Source organism: Lepidochelys kempii, chromosome 16, assembly GCF_965140265.1.
Source record: "Lepidochelys kempii isolate rLepKem1 chromosome 16, rLepKem1.hap2, whole genome shotgun sequence".
Taxonomy (NCBI): Eukaryota; Metazoa; Chordata; order Testudines; family Cheloniidae; genus Lepidochelys; species Lepidochelys kempii.
The window spans coordinates 24,842,969-24,862,385 of NC_133271.1; the positions used below are offsets into that span (position 1 = coordinate 24,842,969).

Here is a 19,417-nt window from a genome sequence, read left to right on the forward strand (position 1 = left end):
AATGTACTGGCAGGAATATATTTTATTTATTTGGTGAATGCAGTCAGTCAAGCCAAGCCACAGTGTTCTTATCTATGATGTTCAAGGCACGAAGACCTCCGGGAAGTGGAGTCATTTTGGAGTCCTCAACAATGTGTGTCATGGTTTGTGGCAGGGAGAGCCTGTTAAAGGGGAGTCCTCTCCCTAAGGTGCAGTGGAACACCTAGGCCTGGGACACTTAAAGCAGGATGGAGCAGAGCACTGGAGAATAGGCTGTAAACCGCAATCATGCCTTAGCTGGAGGTGGACAGGGACAAAATGTGACCTGCTAGAGTTTTTCTTTCTCTTTCCTGTGTGATTGAATGATACTTGCCTGCATTAAAATCCCCAGCCTCCTGATTAACCCCTGCTTGTTCTCGCTAAATGTTCCCAGTCTTGTGGTCCTGGCTAGACCCAAGCTGGCTCCTAGGTGCCTTTTCCTCCAATTTTTCCAATGGACTGATCTAAGTATTTCAATGACGGTGCAAATTGTATTAGTCTCTTGTCATACAAGGGCATTGTTGCTAGGCAACCTTTAACAAGCTGCACTGTTTCTTGCATTCTGTGACTGCTTTGTGGCCTGACTCACAAATATACACGTCTGTGCACTCCCATGTTGTGTGTCAATGTCTGCCCAGGTGCTCTGCATGCCAGGGCCCACGCCTGGCAAGAGTGTGGAGTGATGGGTCTTTGACCTGCCATGATAAGCATCTGTCACTGGACACATGGAATGTTCCTGGAAATATTTTCTCATGCTATTGGCTTTCATCCTAAGCCCTCGTGTGTATGGGGGAGAGAGAGAGAGGCTTTCCTGGTCCCCTTTGGACACAGATATATTAACATTCCAGGGATCATTGCAACCTGGTTCTGCATGGATGGACTCTGCTTGCCCTAGTCACCTGGCATAAGTGCCCCTCACTTCACATCAGATGGACATTCCTCTATGGGTTTACAGCGTGGCTGGGAATAGCAGCTGAGGTAGGTATATGAAAGCATGAAAAGATAAATCTGAGATCTTGCCACCCTCTTGCATGTGTACAGGTTTTCTGCTAGGGTTGTGCATATGGCTGTCTTAATAGATACACTAGTCATTTGACCAGGAGAAGTGTGTATTTTTCTCCTTTTGAGCTCTGATCCCTAATGCTCTGTTGACTTGTGAAGGGTTCTCCCCAGGACCCAGTGCCATACATGCTAGGCAGGCTCTCTCGATCAGCACGAGCCGGGCATTGTGATGCAATCTGAATCTGAGAGGTCCTCACCTGAGAAGTTTGCAAAGATAACTTGTAAGGTTAACTTCGTGGGAATTTTCATGTAGCTGATGACACCTGGATTTCTCAGGTGAGGCTATGACTGATGTTTCTCTCTACACTATTCATTAATATGCCTATGCAAAAATGGCATATACAGAGAATGCACACTCTCAGGCAGGTGACTCGACAGAGGCTGTCTGCTTTTTAAATTCATGAATTGAGCCCTTTGTCACTTCTGACAGGAATAGAATTGGATGACAGTGACAGGGGAACAGCTTTAACTTAAAAGTTTAAATCAAAAGAGCCAACAGTAATAAATGATATATGATCTATTCAAAAGAGCATCCCCCAGATTCTAAACAAATATAAAGGCACTTGATCTCTGAAGGTTACTTCTATACATGAAATTCACTTGCTTACTTGTATCAATTAAAGGAGTCTGCTTTATGGCTTGCTTTTCCCCCCTCAGACTTGCAGGATAAACTTTTCACTCTTGAACTTTCTGTTGGTTTTATCTTTTATCTTTGTGCTCACTGGTGGAGTTGAATACAGACATGTTCTACAAGGCAATGGTGGAGTTGTACACTGGGTATCTTTGTCATGGTAACGAGGAAATACTGAATACTGCCCAGGAAAAAGCTTTCATTTTATTTCAAATTCTGAAGATCACAAAGATAACTCACTTGTTTGTCCATTGAAACTAATAATACTTTGCATTTCTCTAGCATCTTCCATCTGAGAATCTCCAGCTGCTTCACAACACAGATATTAATGAACTTGTCTTTGCAGCATCCAGACAGTTCTCCATAGTGCTGATTTTGTTTCCGTCTCGCTTTATAATACCAATATCCAGCACTAGAGGTTGGATGGTGTCATGTCAGTGAGTCACTGGTATCTCATGAAGGCTGCCATCTTCTGTTTCAGAAAATAAGATTTAACTTAAAAAGCAAACAAAACAGTTAAGTCTTTGGTCCTTATGCTTGTGAAGAAAACATTGTGATTCAAGCATAAACTGGAATGTTCACCTGAGTCTCCAGACAGCAACACGATAGCTCTAAAAAGTGTGAACTGCCTATATTCATTTCACATGCATGTTAACTCTGAAGTATAATGATGGCAATTACATGTCAGTATTTCATGGTTGATTGGTGTGCCAGAAAAGTGAAAGGAAATAATAATTTGAAGTTCTGTTGTGAGTGAGGTCTTGTTTTGGTGTCTCATGTGGGTGGAACTTGGTTTGAGCATGGAGCTTTTTTTTCCTCAGTAGAGTTTAGAAGAGTATCACCATTTTTTAGCTGTAATTTGATCGCTTCCTATCATGTATTTCAGTACCTTTTGTAAACATCATCCACTAATTTAGCTTCAAAGTAGGTTGTAAGAATACTTATTCCTATTTTATTATCATTTTGTATTGTGGTAGTACCAAGAGTCCCAGCCATGCCCCGAACCCTATTGTGCTAGGTGATGTACAAACCCAGAACAAAAAGATGGTCTACGCCCCAAACAACTTAAATCTTTGCAAGGAGCTGAGATACTCAGAGACCAAAGTGCCTGAACATAATATCAGGTTTCAGAGTAACAGCCGTGTTAGTCTGTATTCGCAAAAAGAAAAGGAGTACTTGTGGCACCTTAGAGACTAACCAATTTATTTGAGCATAAGCTTTCGTGAGCATCTGATGAAGTGAGCTGTAGCTCACGAAAGCTTATGCTCAAATAAATTGGTTAGTCTCTAAGTTGCCACAGGTACTCCTTTTCTTTTTTTGAACATAATATAAGTCTCCAGAATAAAATGAGACCCAGCCAGACTGAGAGTTGCCCATGGTCATACAAGAAGTCTGGCATTTCAAGGACTAGACCTTGGGCTCATTCTCTACCTTAACCACCAGATCATCCATTTTCCCTAGAAACTGGACATCATGAGGTACAAAATAATAATGACAGGTAATCATTTATTTAAGACTGGGATTTTTCTATTTGCATGTGACACTTCAGCTGTGGTTGGCAATTTTATTACTGTGAGTAGCTAACACATTACAGAAGATCTTTGAAAAATACGTAGCGAGGTTTTACTTGAAGTCAACCATGAAACTAACACCAAACTAGGAAAAAATAAATCCAGTGGTTTCTCTGAACATGTCAGTTTATTGTTTACTGTGTGTGTGGCTTTTGGATGGGATAGAGGTCCTGTGTGCTGTCGTAACGTTTGTGAGAGACAAGACGGGCTCCTGCCTGGAGTAGACAGCAGGTGTTGGCTCTCCTGGGCCTGTGGGGAGAAGAGGCTGTGTAGGCCCAGCTACGGACCAGCTGTAGAAATGTGGGAATCTACAAAAAAACTGCAGGGGCGATGCAGGCAAAGAGATATCACGTCCGTCAGCAGCAGGGCTGTGTGAAAGCCAAGGAACTGTGGCAGGTGTACCACAAGGCTAGGGAGGCCAACAGTTGATCTGATGGTGAGCTGCAGACCAGCCTTTCTTAGCATGAGCTGCATGCCATGTTTTGTGGAGATCCCACCAGCACTCCGCAGACTGCTGTGGATACCTGGGAGGAGCCCTAGACCAAGATCCCTGCCTGAAGAGTGAGAAACAGGAGAAAGGGGGCTAGGGAGTCCAGCTATGCCACAAGCCAGGACCAGTTTGAGACTCCTCCATGGTCTACCCAGTCATACCAGCTGAGCATGGAGGTGTTCAATGAAGGGGAAGGAAGCTCGGGTCAGAGTGTGCATGTGTTTTCCCTAACAAACTTTAAATTTAAAGATGGCGCCCAGCCCAACATGACACAGGTATCAACTTCTCATTGTTTTGGGGTTTTTTGGATGAGAAGAGGTTGCAGTACAAAAATGGAGGTAGAGTTGGTATCTACTTTCTGTTCCCCTTTAGGGTTAGGTGGGGTTTGGGGGAGCGGGTGGGCCTGTGTAGCCGTTCACATACATAGGGATGTCCCTTGTATCCTCCTGAGAGGTGTTGAAACTTTTACGGAGATATTCTACAATCCTCTCTTGAAGACGTCTAGGGGTAGCTGCCTTATTTCTTCCTCTGCAGTAGGATGCTTTCCCATGCCACACTGCGATGACATACAGGCCCGGCCGGTTTCGGGATGCTGGTAGCAGTTATGCACTCTGTGCCTTTTGTTACACTCAGGAGTGAGATTTCAGCTAAAAACACCACTGCCTGGGCAAAACAGTCAATATTCAGTGACTCCCATCCCTTGTGAAAGGAGAGCTCGGACTTCATGCTTGTCTTCCTAAATTTCTTCTCCTGCCTGTGGGGTCTTAACTGCTTATGAATAAGCTTTGTCCAAAGGTGTAGGGAGAAGGAACCCAGATCACATCCAGATTAACTGTCCTGTTTTGAAGTTTGCCTGTCTTGTTTTCAGAGGCGGGGCGGTGGATTCAGCAGCAGATAAGGGTAGCAGCCATTCCTCAAAGGAAACGTTTGTTTCTTTTTTCTCCTGTGTCGTCTTATCATTTCAATCTCCTGTCTGGATTAGGGCAGTTGTGTTCCAGAAGTGAGTCTGTGTTTAGGGAGACAAACCAAGAACAGCCAAGCCCCTTCCACTTGCAAAAGTTGAATTGCTTAGCTGCAGAGCAGGGAACCTGGACATCTTTTTATTTCTAGGCAATGGAGCACTGTGCCTGAGCTCCCTGTACAGGTGTTGGAACAGAGCAGCTCTCCGGGCAGCTTTGAGGTGGCGCTGCAGACTACATCTGGCCAGAGTGGCTGCCTCTGCCCCGAAAAAAGATCACTTCTTGAGTGGAGGGAGTGTCCACAAGCGCTTAACCCTTTCACTGCTGCTTTGCAGGTCAAGCTGATGGAACTAGTTCATCTGGCAGCATTGGAAAGGTATTTCTTTGCTGTACCCGCTCATGTCCATCACCATTAAAGAGATTATTTATACACTAAATGCTGCTTTTTTCCATCCTGACAAGGCCTGATAAGAGTCTAGGGCAGCAGCTGTGTTGGCCATGGAGGAAGTACTGTTCTGTCATGTGCTGAGCACTCTCAGCGCAGTGCAGGATAGGGCCCTGAGTTTGGCCATATGTACATCTTAAACAGAGCTTTCCATCCAGTTAAGAATTCCTCTAATAAAAGACCAGAAAGAGCATACCTAGGTGTCACGCAAGGGCAAGAAGCTTGGTGGTTTGGTGTGTGTGTTGGGGAAAGCTGGTTGGTATGTCATTATGGAAGGGGCTTGTTGGCACATCAGGCTAGTGCACTTGCCATTTGTCACTGGAGACATATGTTCAAATCCTGGCATACGTTTCTAGCAAATTGTCTCCTTGGGTCGGGGTGTGTGTGTCTGTCTCTCTCTTCCACTCTCTCCCTCCCTCTCCCTACCTCCCTCCCTCCTGGAAGCCCCTCCTAACATCAGTGTAGCAGGTAATCTCCCTTCTGGAATAGCAGGAGTGTGCCACCAGGCTTGAGATGCATTGGCAGAGTGGTTGTGTGGGGAAATCCCTCTTTGCATAGCCCGTGCCAGGCTCTAGCTATGTCACCTGCCTGAAGTGCCAAGGAGGGAGACCAAGTCTTGGTTGTGCTGGAATTCTGCTGTCGATTTGTAAAGGGAAACTGCCAAAGAGGTGCACTGGCAGTTTTATGAAAACACTGAGCTCCTCTGGCCTTTCTGTAACATCGGAGCTCAAGGAGTGCAAGTTGAGTTATGTTGAGGAGGGGACTTATACAGGTTGTCGTTTCTGATGACTTTCTAGTGTGGCTGTTTCTGGAGGAATCCTTTGTTCTCCTTCAGCTTTCTGTGGATTGTCATTTGTATTATAGCCCATTAAACTGTCTTTGTGCTTCTGAATATTTAATCTATTTAAGATAATAGCACAGTGTTTCCTATAATTTATTTATTAGTACTAAATGCTGCCCACACTGAGGTAGAAATAGACCCTGCTCCAAAATACTCTCAATCTAAGATTTATAAACCACATACAGAGGCCAGCAGAATACTCTATTCTAACCACTAGGGACTCTCAAGGAGATTGTAGCAAGACTGGAGTAGAGGAGTAGTGGTGCTGGAAGATGCAACTAGCATCCCCTGTAGAGAGCAGAGTTCAAATCTTGTCTATGGTCACCAGTGAAGATGAGATGGGTAGTCTTATTCTACTTGTTGTTATACCACAAAAGCATGGCAGACATGCCCAAGAAACCAATTCCTGTTTGTTCTCTCTTTTTTTTTTTTCCTGGGGCAAGCCAGTTCCCCACTGTGGGTCTGTGTTACCCCATCTATAAAAATCAGAAATAATAGTTTCCCACTCTTGTGAAGTTCCTTATGTACGAACAACACACACTACGTAAGTTTACTGTGTTGTTATAATTTACCGGCATTAAAATCTCTGACATCTAATTCTCCCACTGAAGCTGGCAATGAAAACTGAAAATGGCACAGTGTGTTCTCCTGCTGGTGGCGATGAATGTTAAAACAATGGGGAACAGAAGGAATGTAATGTCTTATTGCAATCTTCAATTTTAATTTCCAAGCCCTGCTCGAATCATCTAGCAATTGTCAAGATGTGAAATGTAAGATAGTGTGAGATGGCTGTGATCATTTGTTACAGAAAAATGTTTGTTGCATTCTCAGTTCCCTGTCCAGAGTTAAAAGCTGTCACTGGATTTTAAAGAAGTGGCTTGATAAAGTTACGACATATAATATTTGTAGCTAGGCCTGCAGAGATAAAGGCAGTACAATCTCTTGCTTCTGGATTGAAGCCGGTTTGCCACAGGGGTTAGGGAAGAATGCAGAATTAGCCAGTTGCATTTTTCCCCTTTGACCTTCCTCCAAAGCATCACATATTGGCTATTGCCCATACTAGGAGACCAGACTTGATGGACTGAGGGTCTGATCTGGTATGGCAGAAACTACAGTATGTCCAAGAGAAGGTTACTGGATCTTTCGGTTGCCTTGGAGGAAATAATGGTATGGAGAGGCTATGTTGGTGTAGCGAAATGCTTCTCCCTCCCTTTCAGAGCCCAGATACCCCACTCAGGCCAGTGATTATACAACTAGATTTAGACTGCTGTGTGGGCTAACTTCCCTTGGCTTTTCTCTGAGGTGAATTTCACTCTGTTTGTGTTTAAAGTTGGGTAACACACAAAAAGTCTGTTTCTCTGTGTGCTGGACAGGCAAGAGACTGTAGAGTGACATAGCAAATATGGGGATGTCTAAGGCATGCATGAAAGGATAAGTGGTCTGGCAAGGCTGAGGCAATAGATGAGGATATAACCTTTGAGACTTATTGTTTCGGGTTTTTTTAAAAAGACCCCCAGATTTGCTAGTGGGCTTCCTCTCGCTTCCCTGTTCCATAGAGAGGAAAATGCTATATTTTCCACAGCTACAGTGCTTTTTGAAAGGGCCCTTACTGTCTTGTACATTTCTCTTGTAGCATGACCTGGTGACATGTTCTGCTATGGATGGTCTAGATAATACTTAGTCCTGAGTGAAGGGGACTGGACTAGATGACCTCTCGAGATTGCTTCCAGTTGATTCTATCCCCATTCCAATGAAACAAGTGGTTCTGAAAAAATGACTTGGCCTGTGAATACAGGTTACATGCCTCATTCATGGGTGAAATGGCCTTTGGGTGAATCTGAGTCACCTTTACCTGTCTGAATGTCTCTTTTTTTATACAGTTGCAAACTAGGTAGTTGCTTGTGAATCAGAAGCCTGCACACACTGCTCCAGGCAGTCCTGATACCCCAGGAACATCTTATCTGACCCATTGACACTGTTTGGGAAGGGGTGTTTTTCTGAGAATGGACAAATTGAAGGTCTGTGTTTCATTTAGCTATACTTGGTTCTTCTCACAAGTCTCTTCTTGAGAGAGAGACTATTTACACTATGCAGGAGTGCATTTGTTTATATTCAGGAGTCACCCAGAGAGACCTAGAACCGGTTCCCAGGATTGGTTGGAAAAGTGTAATAGGCTCGAGCCTGGCATGGCTGAACATGCTCCATGGGCCCCAGGTGGGGGTACTGCCCCAATTTACTTGCAAGTGAGGTTCCACTCTCTCGTATGTCAGAATACTGGTTTGGGCTAAGCATGTCACCACCACCTCAGTGAGGATAGGACTGAGAAGAGGCACATGCTAGATCTCAGCTTGTGAAATAACTGGCTATGACCATGTGTCCCAAAGAGTGGAATTGCTCTCTGGGCTCCTATGACCATGGTTTTGTTACTTTTAAATGTGTTGTTACCTTATGGCCACTATGCCAGTCCCCTCAGCCCTTCTCCCCTCCTGTAAGGGCTGGGCACCATAGCAGCATGATTCTTTTATTGCCTTACATTGCTCCAAGAGTAAATGTAACGTTCAGATTATGTTGGCCATTAACTCATAGCAATAAGCAAATAACACATTAGAAGCTTTGCTATTAAAATATTTAATGCTAGAGTTAAAGCACTGCGGTGACTGCTACTTATATTTCATAGGGGAGAGGGGAGGCACAGTGTATTTGCTCTCTGTCCAGCATAGGTCTGTCCTCTCTCTATGCAGGTACTGCCTGTAGGATGTGTATTTAGGTTACTCTAAAGCTGCACATTGTAGGAGTGGGGTGGGGGGAAGATATTTGGTGATACATTTAAAACAGCCTTGTCCAGTTCCACTCACCTGAAGCAAGCAATTGGGGTTTTTTGGACAGGTGAGTGAATTATTGTCAATCTCTTATTCCAATCGCGGTGGCATGGAGTGAGCGAGTCCTTGTGCCTGGCAGAGAGTCCTGGCAGCGGTGCCAGGCTGAGTCAAACAGAACCCCGAGTCCGAATGTTTCCTCTCGTTGGGAGTTGCAATATGCTAGTCTTGTCTCTCAGACAGTATTTTTATGTGAGCTGATGGTTGCCAAGGTAACAGAGGCTTAGGGGAGTCTCGCATCTACGTAGCTTGCTGGCCTCTGCAAGCGCTGGGAGCAGATGTTGGATGGAATCCTTGGAGTCGGGGCTGACAGCACGAACAATGCTTCCAGCAGTTGCAGCTGAAGGGTGCTGAAGAGACCAGTTTGCCTAGTCGTGCTTGGGTGCAAGGGAGCAGGTTAAGGGCTCGCTCTTTTTTTTTTTTTTTTTTTTTTTTGGGGGGGGGTTATAATTTAGTATTCTTGTCTCACCCCACAGGGGTTTCTCAGCCGTCGGCTTAAAGGCTCCATCAAAAGGACAAAGAGCCAGCCCAAGCTTGATAGGAACAGCAGCTTCCGGCACATTTTACCTGGCTTCAGGAGTGTGGACAATGAAAGGTAAGGGAACGCGTCGTGTGTGGGTGTGGGTGTGTGTGTGCGCGGGGGGAGAGAGAATGAGGTTATTGATTTCCCTGGGCTTGCTAATACACTGCTCATCTCACTTGGAGCATAGGGCTAAATGTGCAGTAGAAGTGGGCTCATTTAATCACAGTGAGAGGAGATTTTAATTTGCAGGCGAGCATGCAATGCAAATCCACCCTTTTTAGGCTATCAGGATTAGAAACCCATCTAGTCTACTTTTTTTAATTTGATGATAAACTCTAAGCCCCTGCCCTGGCATGCAAATAGCTCATAAATGCAGCTGCAGAAGCATAGAGATGAGGCTGAGGGAGGGAGGTGCTGACAGGCTGTACTACATTGAGTATTACAGGGTCACACAACACTCTGCAGACAGCAATGTTTAACCATATCAACTTATCACGTCCACAAATCCCTCCTGCCTCTGGCCATCGACCCCCCTCAGTTACTGGGCTGGATCCATCGGATGCTTCTTCCTCCTGAGCCGTGACAGGAGCTTTCATTCGGAAGAGGGTTGTGCGGAATGTGCAGATGGATCAGAGGAAGCATTTGACATGGGATGGGTCGCAGGAGAGACCGATTAAAAACAAAATCAAAGGGGGGTGAAATCCAGTTTTTATTCATTCTGAGCTGGAATGAGATGAGCCAGTGAGAGAGCTCTTTATCTGCTTTATAGATGTACATATGTGCGTGTTCATGTCTCTTTCTCACACACACACACACACACACACACAGAGTGATGCATATTTCTATATGAACATATTTGTTTACTGACTCTCGCAGATCGAGGTCAGAGTTGGCTAACTCTGACTCTATGACCAATCATGGAAATGAACCAAACGTTTGCTTGCAAAAGAGGAACCTTTCAGCTTTAACGTGAATCTCAATAGAGAGTGACACAATAGGAAAAGAGAGCCAAGAAAACTCCATGTATGAAAAATAGCAATGACCAGATGCTAAGGATGATGTAGATCAACTGTTGGGAACATGTTGTAGCAATAGTGGCTTAAAATGTGGTGTAGTCTTTGCTTTGGAATCCGCTTTGTACTTCTGTTTTAAAAGCAATGACAACATTTTATTTTTGGCTTTATTTATTTGGGTAGGGAAACGGGTGTTAATTTTTGAAGTCCCATAAATGACAACAAGTGGTCTGTATTTTTCTTTGGTGCTGCCTACAGGCATCTCTCCTTCTAGAATCTGAAAGTGAAAGGGTTTTGCTGACCAGTGCAGTGCTGTATTCCGGAGGTTAGCATATGGAGAAGATGAGCAGATTTGATGCCTCTGCTGAGATTTTCTCATGGACTCTAAGTAGGGCAGTGTGTTCTGCATGGAAGCCAAGGGAATCTAGTTAGGCATCAGGGGACGTGCTTGTGTTTCTGCTGCTCTCAGAGGAAGAGCTGGCTGCATTAGACACAGTTTTCTCTAAAATATACATCAAAAGTCTAGCTAGAAGGTTTGTTTCTCTGTGTGAATTAGTGACATGGGGGTGGGGACTTTACTGTTTGTCACCCCTGCAGGGCAGGTCAAGGACCCCAGAGTAATCACCACAAATTAGGACTTGTAACTTCCTTTCCCGTTCCCTTTTGTGGATAAGTCTCTCTCCCAGGGTGAGAGTCTTAGAGCTCTTGGGTTGTTAGTCTGCTGTCAGATACAAGCAGACCTTCCACAGCCTTCATATTGGCGGGTTCTTTGAGTGGCTGTTGTAGGTTTTCAGTGTAAGTCTTAAGGGATGGGGAGGAGTAGAAGTGACATTCACTAGCAGTGAACACAGCCACAGGTAGTTGTGCATAGGAGAGTGAAGGAACTGAAAATGCAAGGGTTTCTGTTAGTGCAGGCGTTGCCTCATAAACTTCACCTCCGGCCACATGCACTCGGGTTTGACTTGTAGGGGACCAGGCAGTGCTTTTTTTCCCTCTCGAATGCAAGTGCCCAGCCCGTTGGGCTTTGATAGTTAGGTCAGATCCACAATACTTGCTAATATCGTTTTGCATAGGCCTAGGTTGCCAAGCCTCCAGGATTGTCCTGGCATATCCAGAAATTGCAGATTAATCTTTAATTAAAGATTATGTCCTGTGATGAAACCTCCAGGAATACATCCAGCCAAAAATGGCAACCCTATGTAGGGTTTCAGAGTAGCAGCCGTGTTGGTCTGTATTCGCAAAAAGAAAAGGACTTGTGGCACCTTAGAGACTAACCAATTTATTTGAGCATAAGCTTTCGTGAGCTACAGCTCACTTAATCGGATGCATATTCCTTTTCTATGTAGGGTTGTCTTTGTCGACAGCTGTTCTCCTAGAGGTGAAAGAAATCTCTCGGCTGCATCTGCTGAGCCTCTCGGAGCCACACCCCAAGTTTTCTGTTATGACTGTTAACTTAATACTCTTGAAAGTTCCCATGTCTACAAAAAGCACAATATACTGAATTCTGTATATAACAAGACATGAAGGTTTCACACCATTCTTGCTCATTTTCCACACTGCTTCCTTGTGTTCCCTGTGACCTAAGAAGTGTTTCAGAGGAAGCAGCTTGGATCAGAACATTTTGCCTTTTAAACATTTTGTTGGTGACTCCATCTTGTATTCCAGGCTGATTCTCCTTCCTATCTGGTGTGAGAAGCTGAATAACCATACATTATTTGTGCCTACCAGGGCTTCATAGAATTTTGCTGGGAAAGAGATGCCATGGCAAAAGTGAGCAAAGCAATGGATACAGTCGAAATGTGTGTGTCTTAAATATTAGCCCTGGCAGATTGTAGTTGAGTCTGTGTGTCAGCATCTCTGTTATGTATCATGAACCTTAGTTGCTTTTTTCCTTTGATTCTCACACATCTTGTCTATCCAGCTGTATATGGTACAAGTGAATAAATAGATAGTGTGTGCATGCACACACTCTGAGGTTCAGCTAGCCAGAATACGATAGAAGCATGACACACACACGGATAGTGCATACAGAGTCTGGATGTAAACGAATGAACCATATGTTTTCCTTTATATAAACAGACATATGCATATGAACTTGAATACATTATTTAAATTGCAAAAAGCAAGTGGTTACCTACCACAATAGGGAGAAAGTCTGTGTGATGGGAGTTTTGTTACAAAACAAAACCAGGAACCATTATTAAACATGGGAAATGTTGGCAGAATGTCTCACTGGCACCGGTGCAGAACTGCCTTGTTAATTTTACAACAGTCTGGCTTTCATACTTTATATTGGCACAAAGAGAGAGGCCATGTTCTCCTGGACTGTCAGAGAGCTGGTCTTAGAGGAGGGATGACAGTTCTGACATGCCGGTTCTCTTCTTGGCTGGAGTTGAAATGGCATCTGCAAAGGTTCCACTTCCATATCCAGGTGTTTATTTGTGAAGTTGGACAGAGGGGGGGGGGTGTGTGCGCACAGAGCAATTGATCCTCAGGGAAATAAATTTTAATGAACTCTCAGCTGACCCCTTTTGATTGTTTTTTTTCGTGCAGAATGTCTGAGGAATCCTTCAAAGTGCTGTGTAAAATATACCACAGACAGCCCATCAATTGTAGCAAAGATTTCCCATGTGCCTCGCTCTGTTGGGTTTTATGCTGTCTGGAGAGAGACGTGAATCAGTACCGGTCTGCCATTCTGTAGATCCGGACAAGGCACACTTCGGTCTTACACTGAATTGAGTAAGTTGCGGCGGATAAAATCCGAGTTTTGCGTGGTAGGTGCCAGCTCTTGCCATCCTTGCTCATGCTGAAAATCCCCCCCTGATTTCTACTCCGCGTAAGAGTGGCAGAATCTGACCCAGTATGAGCAACTATTCATCAGGAGATGTGCATTAATCTGGTGCAATCAGATGCAAGGTATAAATGAGGGCTGTGGAATGAGCTCTCCTGTCCATTTGTTGGCTAGTCAAATTGCTCGTTAGCGGTAAAAGAGGGTTCAGTAAAAGCGGCTGCGGCTTGATTTATTACAGTGATGGACAAAGTTCTTATTGTGGAGTGCTGAATGTTTGTCTTTGTATCGGCCACTTTGGAATCTGCCACAAATCAAGCATTTGGCTAACATGTTCTCCTTAATTGGACCCCCCTTCTTCCTTTAAAATACGTGATGAGTTAGTGCTTAGGACAGGTCTGAGTCACAGAGAGTGGAGTTGGGTAGCTAAGGGGGAGGGGGATTGCTCTGCGGTAGTCATTAATTACTGTTAGTTTATTTCCAATTGATTTTTATTATACTGACCTTTTGAAAAATATATTTGAAGAGAAGAAGAGTCCCAGGAGTTGAGCCCTTTTACATGGGATTTCTTTTTGTTTTGTTTTTTTAGACTTAAGTTTATAAGCAATGTACCTGATCCTCATTCCTCTGAAATCAATGGGAAACCACCCTTGATCTCAGTGGGATCGGGCTGGGGCCCTCATTTAGAAGGGAAAACTGTGTGTCTGTGTTTTTTCTCTGATCTCTGCTGTAATGACTGTTGACAGTGTCCTGAAGTCTAAGTGCTCTAACTCTCAGAAATGTATTGACAGGGTCTGACTTCAGGAGCAAATGATAGTCCCTAGCTGTAGGGTTTCCTTTTAATTGAGGATTTTCAGGAGGATGAAGGAATGGATTTGCTGGTTTGGCCATCGAGAAATGGAGGACAAGAGTGCCCTCCGATAACTGGTGAGGCAGCCAAACTTGCTAACACAAGTGCTGGCCCACTCGGTCGGTCTTGGAGCTAAATCACAATAAAATTGAGATAATTAACCATCTGTTGGCATGTGACATGCCTATGGCTTTCAACCTGACTCAAATGGACTGCCACGTCTCCCGTTTGGGATCTGTGCAAGACCCTTGTTCAGTCTCTCTAGTGTTCTTGGGAAACATCCCGTGAATGGCAAAGATCCTGTGTTGGGGTTTTGTCACAACAACAAAGGGTATTTTAAAAATATCCTCTGAATTCAGTGCTGTCCAGCATGCTGGATTCTCAGCCTGGCAGAAGGAAGTTCCCTTCCTTAGGAAGGGTGTAGCATGAGCAGCCGTGCTACATGTCTCTCAACCGCACACCTCAACCTTAATTGGAAGGAGCCATGTCTAGAGTCCGGAGGTCTCCATGTTTTGTCCCAACTTTGTCTTCTCTGCTGAATTAACAAGGAAGCTGGCTGTGGCAGCTCTTTTCTTTGACGTGCCAACCCGTCCCCTGGAAGCTAGACTGAGCCCCAAACGCATTGCTTTGAGGCCCCCGGAGAGCCATCAGATGGTGATAACTTTCAGTCTCTCCCAAGCTAGGGTGGATTTGAACTGGCAGCCTACAAATGAAACAGTCCAGTTTTTCTTTATGAACTCAACTCCAACTCCACGTTATCCTTTTACTTCAGTAAATTAAGTTTAATTCCTTTTAAAAAGAATAAACAAAAATCAAATTTAATTTATTGAATTAACAGACTAGCATAGAATCATAGAATATCAGGGTTGGAAGGGACCTCAGGAGGTCATCTAGTCCAACCCCCTGCTCAAAGCAGGACCAGTCCCCAACTAAACCATCCCAGCCAGGGTTTTGTCAAGCCTGACCTTAAAAATATCTAAGGAAGGAGATTCCACCACCTCCCTAGGTAACCCATTCCTGTGTTTCACCACCCTCCTAGTGAAAAAGTTTTTCTTAATATCCAACCTAAACCTCCCCCACTGCAACTTGAGACCATTACTCCTTGTACTGTCATCAGCTACTACTGAGAACAGTATAGATCCATCCTCTTTGGAACTCCCTTTCAGGTAGTTGAAAGCAGCTATCAAATCCCCCCTCATTCTTCTCTTCCGCAGACTAAACAATCCCAGTTCCCTCAGCCTCTCCTCCTAAGTCATGTGTTCCAGTCCCCTAATCATTTTTGTTGCCCTCCGCTGGACTCTTTCCAATTTTTCCACATCCTTCTTGTAGTGTGGGGCCCAAAACTGGACACAGTACTCCAGATGAAGCCTCACCAATGTCAAATAGAGGGGAAGGATCACTTTCCTCGATCTGCTGGCAATGCCCCTACATATACATCCCAAAATGCCGTTGGCCTTCTTGGCAACAAGGGTACACTGACTCATATCCAGCTTCTCGTCCACTGTAACCCTTAGGTCCTTTTCTGCAGAACTGCTGCCGAGCCATTCGGTCCCTAGTCTGTAGTGGTGCATGGGATTCTTCCGTCCTAAGTGCAGGACTCTGCGCTTGTCCTTGTTGAACCTCATCAGATTTCTTTTGGCCCAATCCTCTAATTTGTCTAGGGCCCTCTGTATCCTATCCCTACCCTCCAGCATATCTACCTCTCTCCTCCCAGTTTATGTCATCTGCAAACTTGCTGAGAGTGCAATCCACACCATCCTCTAGATCATTAATGAAGATATTGAACAAAACCGGCCCGAGGACCTACCCTTGGGGCACTCCACTTGATACCGGCTGCCAACTAGACATGGAGCCATTGATCCGGACAATGTAGCCGGACAATCTAGCCAACTTTCTATCCACCTTATAGTCCATTCGTCCAGCCCATACTTCTTTAACTTGCTGGCAAGAATACTGTGGGAGACTGTGTCAAAAGCTTTGCTAAAGTCAAGGAACAACCCGTCCACCACTTTCCCCTCATCCACAGAGCCAGTTATCTCGTCATAGAAGGCAATTAGATTAGTCAGGCATGACTTGCCCTTGGGGAATCCATGCTGACTGTTCCTTATCACTTTCCTCTCCTCTAAGTGCTTCAGAATTGATTCCTTGAGGACCTGCTCCATGATTTTTCCAGGGACTGAGCATGGAGTGGTTCTTTCCTTCACAACTGATTGTTTAGCACAGGATGGGTTATTTGGCTCTGGGTGTCTTAGTTGTAAGGTTTTCGTTGCTGGAGATTGGGTTTCTTTTTCTTTGGGGTTTTCATTTTTGCAGTTATGGATCTTGGTGATTACATTGCAGCTGCAGCTAGTGCTCCACACAAGGTTAAGGGCCTGGACTTCTCATTTCTCATATCTAAGGCTTTGATTTATACCTGTCTTGTTAGAAATCATTATATAAACTAGAGAAGAGTTAGACTAGGCAGTTGTACAGTATACTTTTCATTGCATGAATACCCTCAGATTACAGAGACTTGATGAAATGTCATTCCTTTACTTTTTCCACTTTTATTTCCCTGTGCTTGTTAATCAGGTATAAACCCACTGAAATTAATGGGGTTTTGGGTGTTAGCAATGCAACATCCCATAAATGTTTGTATGGTGTGAAAGGGGAAAATCCCATCAACTCCTTCTGTATATAAACAACCACTGTTGTTGCCTGTTAAAATGATCATATGGTACTTCTATGTAAAGATGTAAGTTCATCAAGCACTTGGGACCTTTTGTACCTTCTATTATGAACAAATACAGAAGTAAATCAGCAAAATAAATAACCCTCCAAATTGTTTAATTCCAATATTGATCTTTTCTGAGTATACTTTTCTGTGCATACCTAGAACTCATTTAAAATTAAGAGACACTCAATTACAAAGGTTTGTGGTTATTTTGTAAGTTTTCTACATAATTCCAGGAGATAACATTCCATTTAAGCTTTTTTGTGTCTCTACAAAAGTCTGAACATATGGCCAATTGTTAAATGAGCCTCAGTCTTGGAAGGGATGCAGCGGTGAATTTAATGAATAGCACTGAGGACTTACAGTAGCATTCCCCCCTCCCCAAAATCTTTTCTCTATCATAGATTCTTATGTACAGCCCCCAGGGGGGAGAGAGTATGCGCAACCACCAAACTATGACACGTTTAATTCCTGGTGCTGTGCTGAAGCTGTCAGTTCTGTGGGTTTTCAAGCACTTGAAAGACTTCTTTTGGCACCACAGTAGAGCATCTATCACTTTAAAAAGCTGCACCGTGCTAGTAAAGTACATTTGAGAATGAAATCTTTTTTAGATTTAAATGGCAATTGTTTATTCTCCAGGAATCGGATCGGGTACATTTCTATCATAGTGAAGGTGGTTGGGCCTGATGAGAATACGGTAGCCTCTGAACCTCCAGGGTGAAGTCTGAGAAAGTCACTTTATTTCCTGTATGAGGAAAGATGACTCACATTGCAGAACTAGGCCACTGGCTGGCCCTGGAATGCATGAATGCCTTTCAGAGCTGCGTTAGGAGTGCCATACTGCTCTCTCCTCCTGCTACTTACTTGAATAGCATGAGGCAGTGAGGGTTTTCAGGCAGGTTCAGTTATTTAAAGCAGGGTGTTCAGTCAAAAGTGAACTAATAGGTGCGCTGAACACTGCAAACGGGCCCCATGACAAGCCTGCTTTCCGAATGCACTGTTCAGGTTGTCAAACTTGATGACACCGTGTATGAAAACCATTTAGCTCCATCAACAATCAGGGATTGAAACGCAAAACACAACATCCTAGGACAGAGAGAAGCATGGAGCATTTGGCAGATAATTGGGTCCGTTTTATCACGCACTAGATGGTGCCTGCTCCCACCCCCCAGTCCGTGAACAATAACAGGTGGCTAAGATTTAAGGACAATCATAGGGTTGCTGGCCTCCTGTATTACCTGCACTTATTTCCAGGCCACCTTGTCTAGGAATATGCAAATCAGCCTGTTAATGGGATTCCTTTGCACAATATTTCATGAACCAGAAAATTAATTACTGGTCTCTAATTAATGGCTATCTTGGAAGACTATGGTAAAATGAAAGAGGGAGCTGCTTTGCAGGAAGAGAATATCTGTTCTCCACTGAAAGGTAGTGTTCATTCTCTTTTATCACAGCATTAAATAAACAGAGTCCGGGTACTCAAACATTAAAGAAGGGAAGCTGTTCTTAATAGCAAGAGGTTGTTTGTAGTTTGATTCACAGGAAGCACTGAATCAGAAGCGAAGGTTCTCCTTTAGAAACTGAAGTATTCAACCATGTAAAATAACTTCCCTTATACAGGTGGCTTAGGTTTACACCATGTTGACAATAGTATTTATTCCCCTTTGGAATCAAGTTGATGCTGCAGTTAACGACAGATGACGGGGGCGGTATTTGCTTGAGTCAGTTGCCTGGCTGGGGATTCGCTGAAGGAATGCTGGGAGTGGAATTAGCAGTTTTGTTCTTATGTGTAATGGTGATGGGAGCATTTACTCTCGGGGTGATGGGGGGCTCACACCTTGTCTCAGTATTGTTTGCCTTGAATTTTTTGTCTAAGGAAACCCAGTGAAGGCTCTTAATGAGTGTGAATGGAATGAAGATTGGCCTATTGTCAATCCTTCTACAGAGACAGGCAGGGCTGAGTTGTTTCCGTGTGGAGGGGTGGGGAGTGTGGGGTGCATTTTGTGCCTCTGAGGCTATCCGACATAGACATGTTTGACCTTCACAAGGAAACAGGTAGGGACTTTCCTTATGTTACTTACCCAAGCTGACTTCCAAGTTTGACAGGGAATTTGTACTGGGTGCCTTTGAAGAAAAGGCTGATCTTCTCCTTTGACGTTTTTAAGCCAAGATTAACTGTCCCAGTGAATGAAGAAAAAAAATAAAGGAAGTGGGGTCAGTTGGAATTTGGGATTTGTAGTGATTCTAATTTTCTCCCCTTGTGGGTTTGTATGCTTCCCAGTTTCCCAGCAGCCCAAACAAAACAGAGCACTGTGGCCCCATGGGGAGCTCTGCTGACACTTTGACTTGTCTCGAAGGCATCTAACAAAATTATAAAATCCTTCCTACTTAGCCATATGTGGTGCTACTGTGATAATTGGTTTCATGAATCTTACAATTAGCTTGCAAAAAATATGGCTTTCGTTCCTGACCTTTTCTGCATAAGCAAGGCTGTTGTTTCTGGGCAGTCTTAATTACAAAATATAGCGTTGTGTGAGGATAGAGACAACACCCTTGTATCGTTGGCTCTAATTTGACGAGACATCATAATGGGGAGCTCTCATACCAGGAGCACCGAATTAGTGTAGCATGAAGCTA

The 19,417-nt window shown here is 44.1% G+C and overlaps 1 protein-coding gene across 14 annotated transcripts in view; it reads left to right on the forward strand.

Annotated features, from left to right (window-relative positions):
• Positions 1 to 19,417, forward strand: part of DAB2IP (DAB2 interacting protein) — a 354,231-nt gene that overhangs the window by 150,511 nt on the left and 184,303 nt on the right. For 10 of the 14 annotated variants that reach the window (XR_012155308.1, XM_073314870.1, XM_073314869.1 and 7 more), the window contains exon 3: positions 9,370 to 9,488. The exons of the other annotated variants lie outside the window; for them this stretch is intronic. Coding sequence is in view for 9 of the 10 variants with exons in the window: in XM_073314870.1 (XP_073170971.1) it covers positions 9,370 to 9,488 (119 nt within the window). In the remaining variant the exon portion in view is untranslated. The remainder of the gene's footprint in view (positions 1 to 9,369; positions 9,489 to 19,417) is intronic. 14 annotated transcript variants of the gene reach the window in all.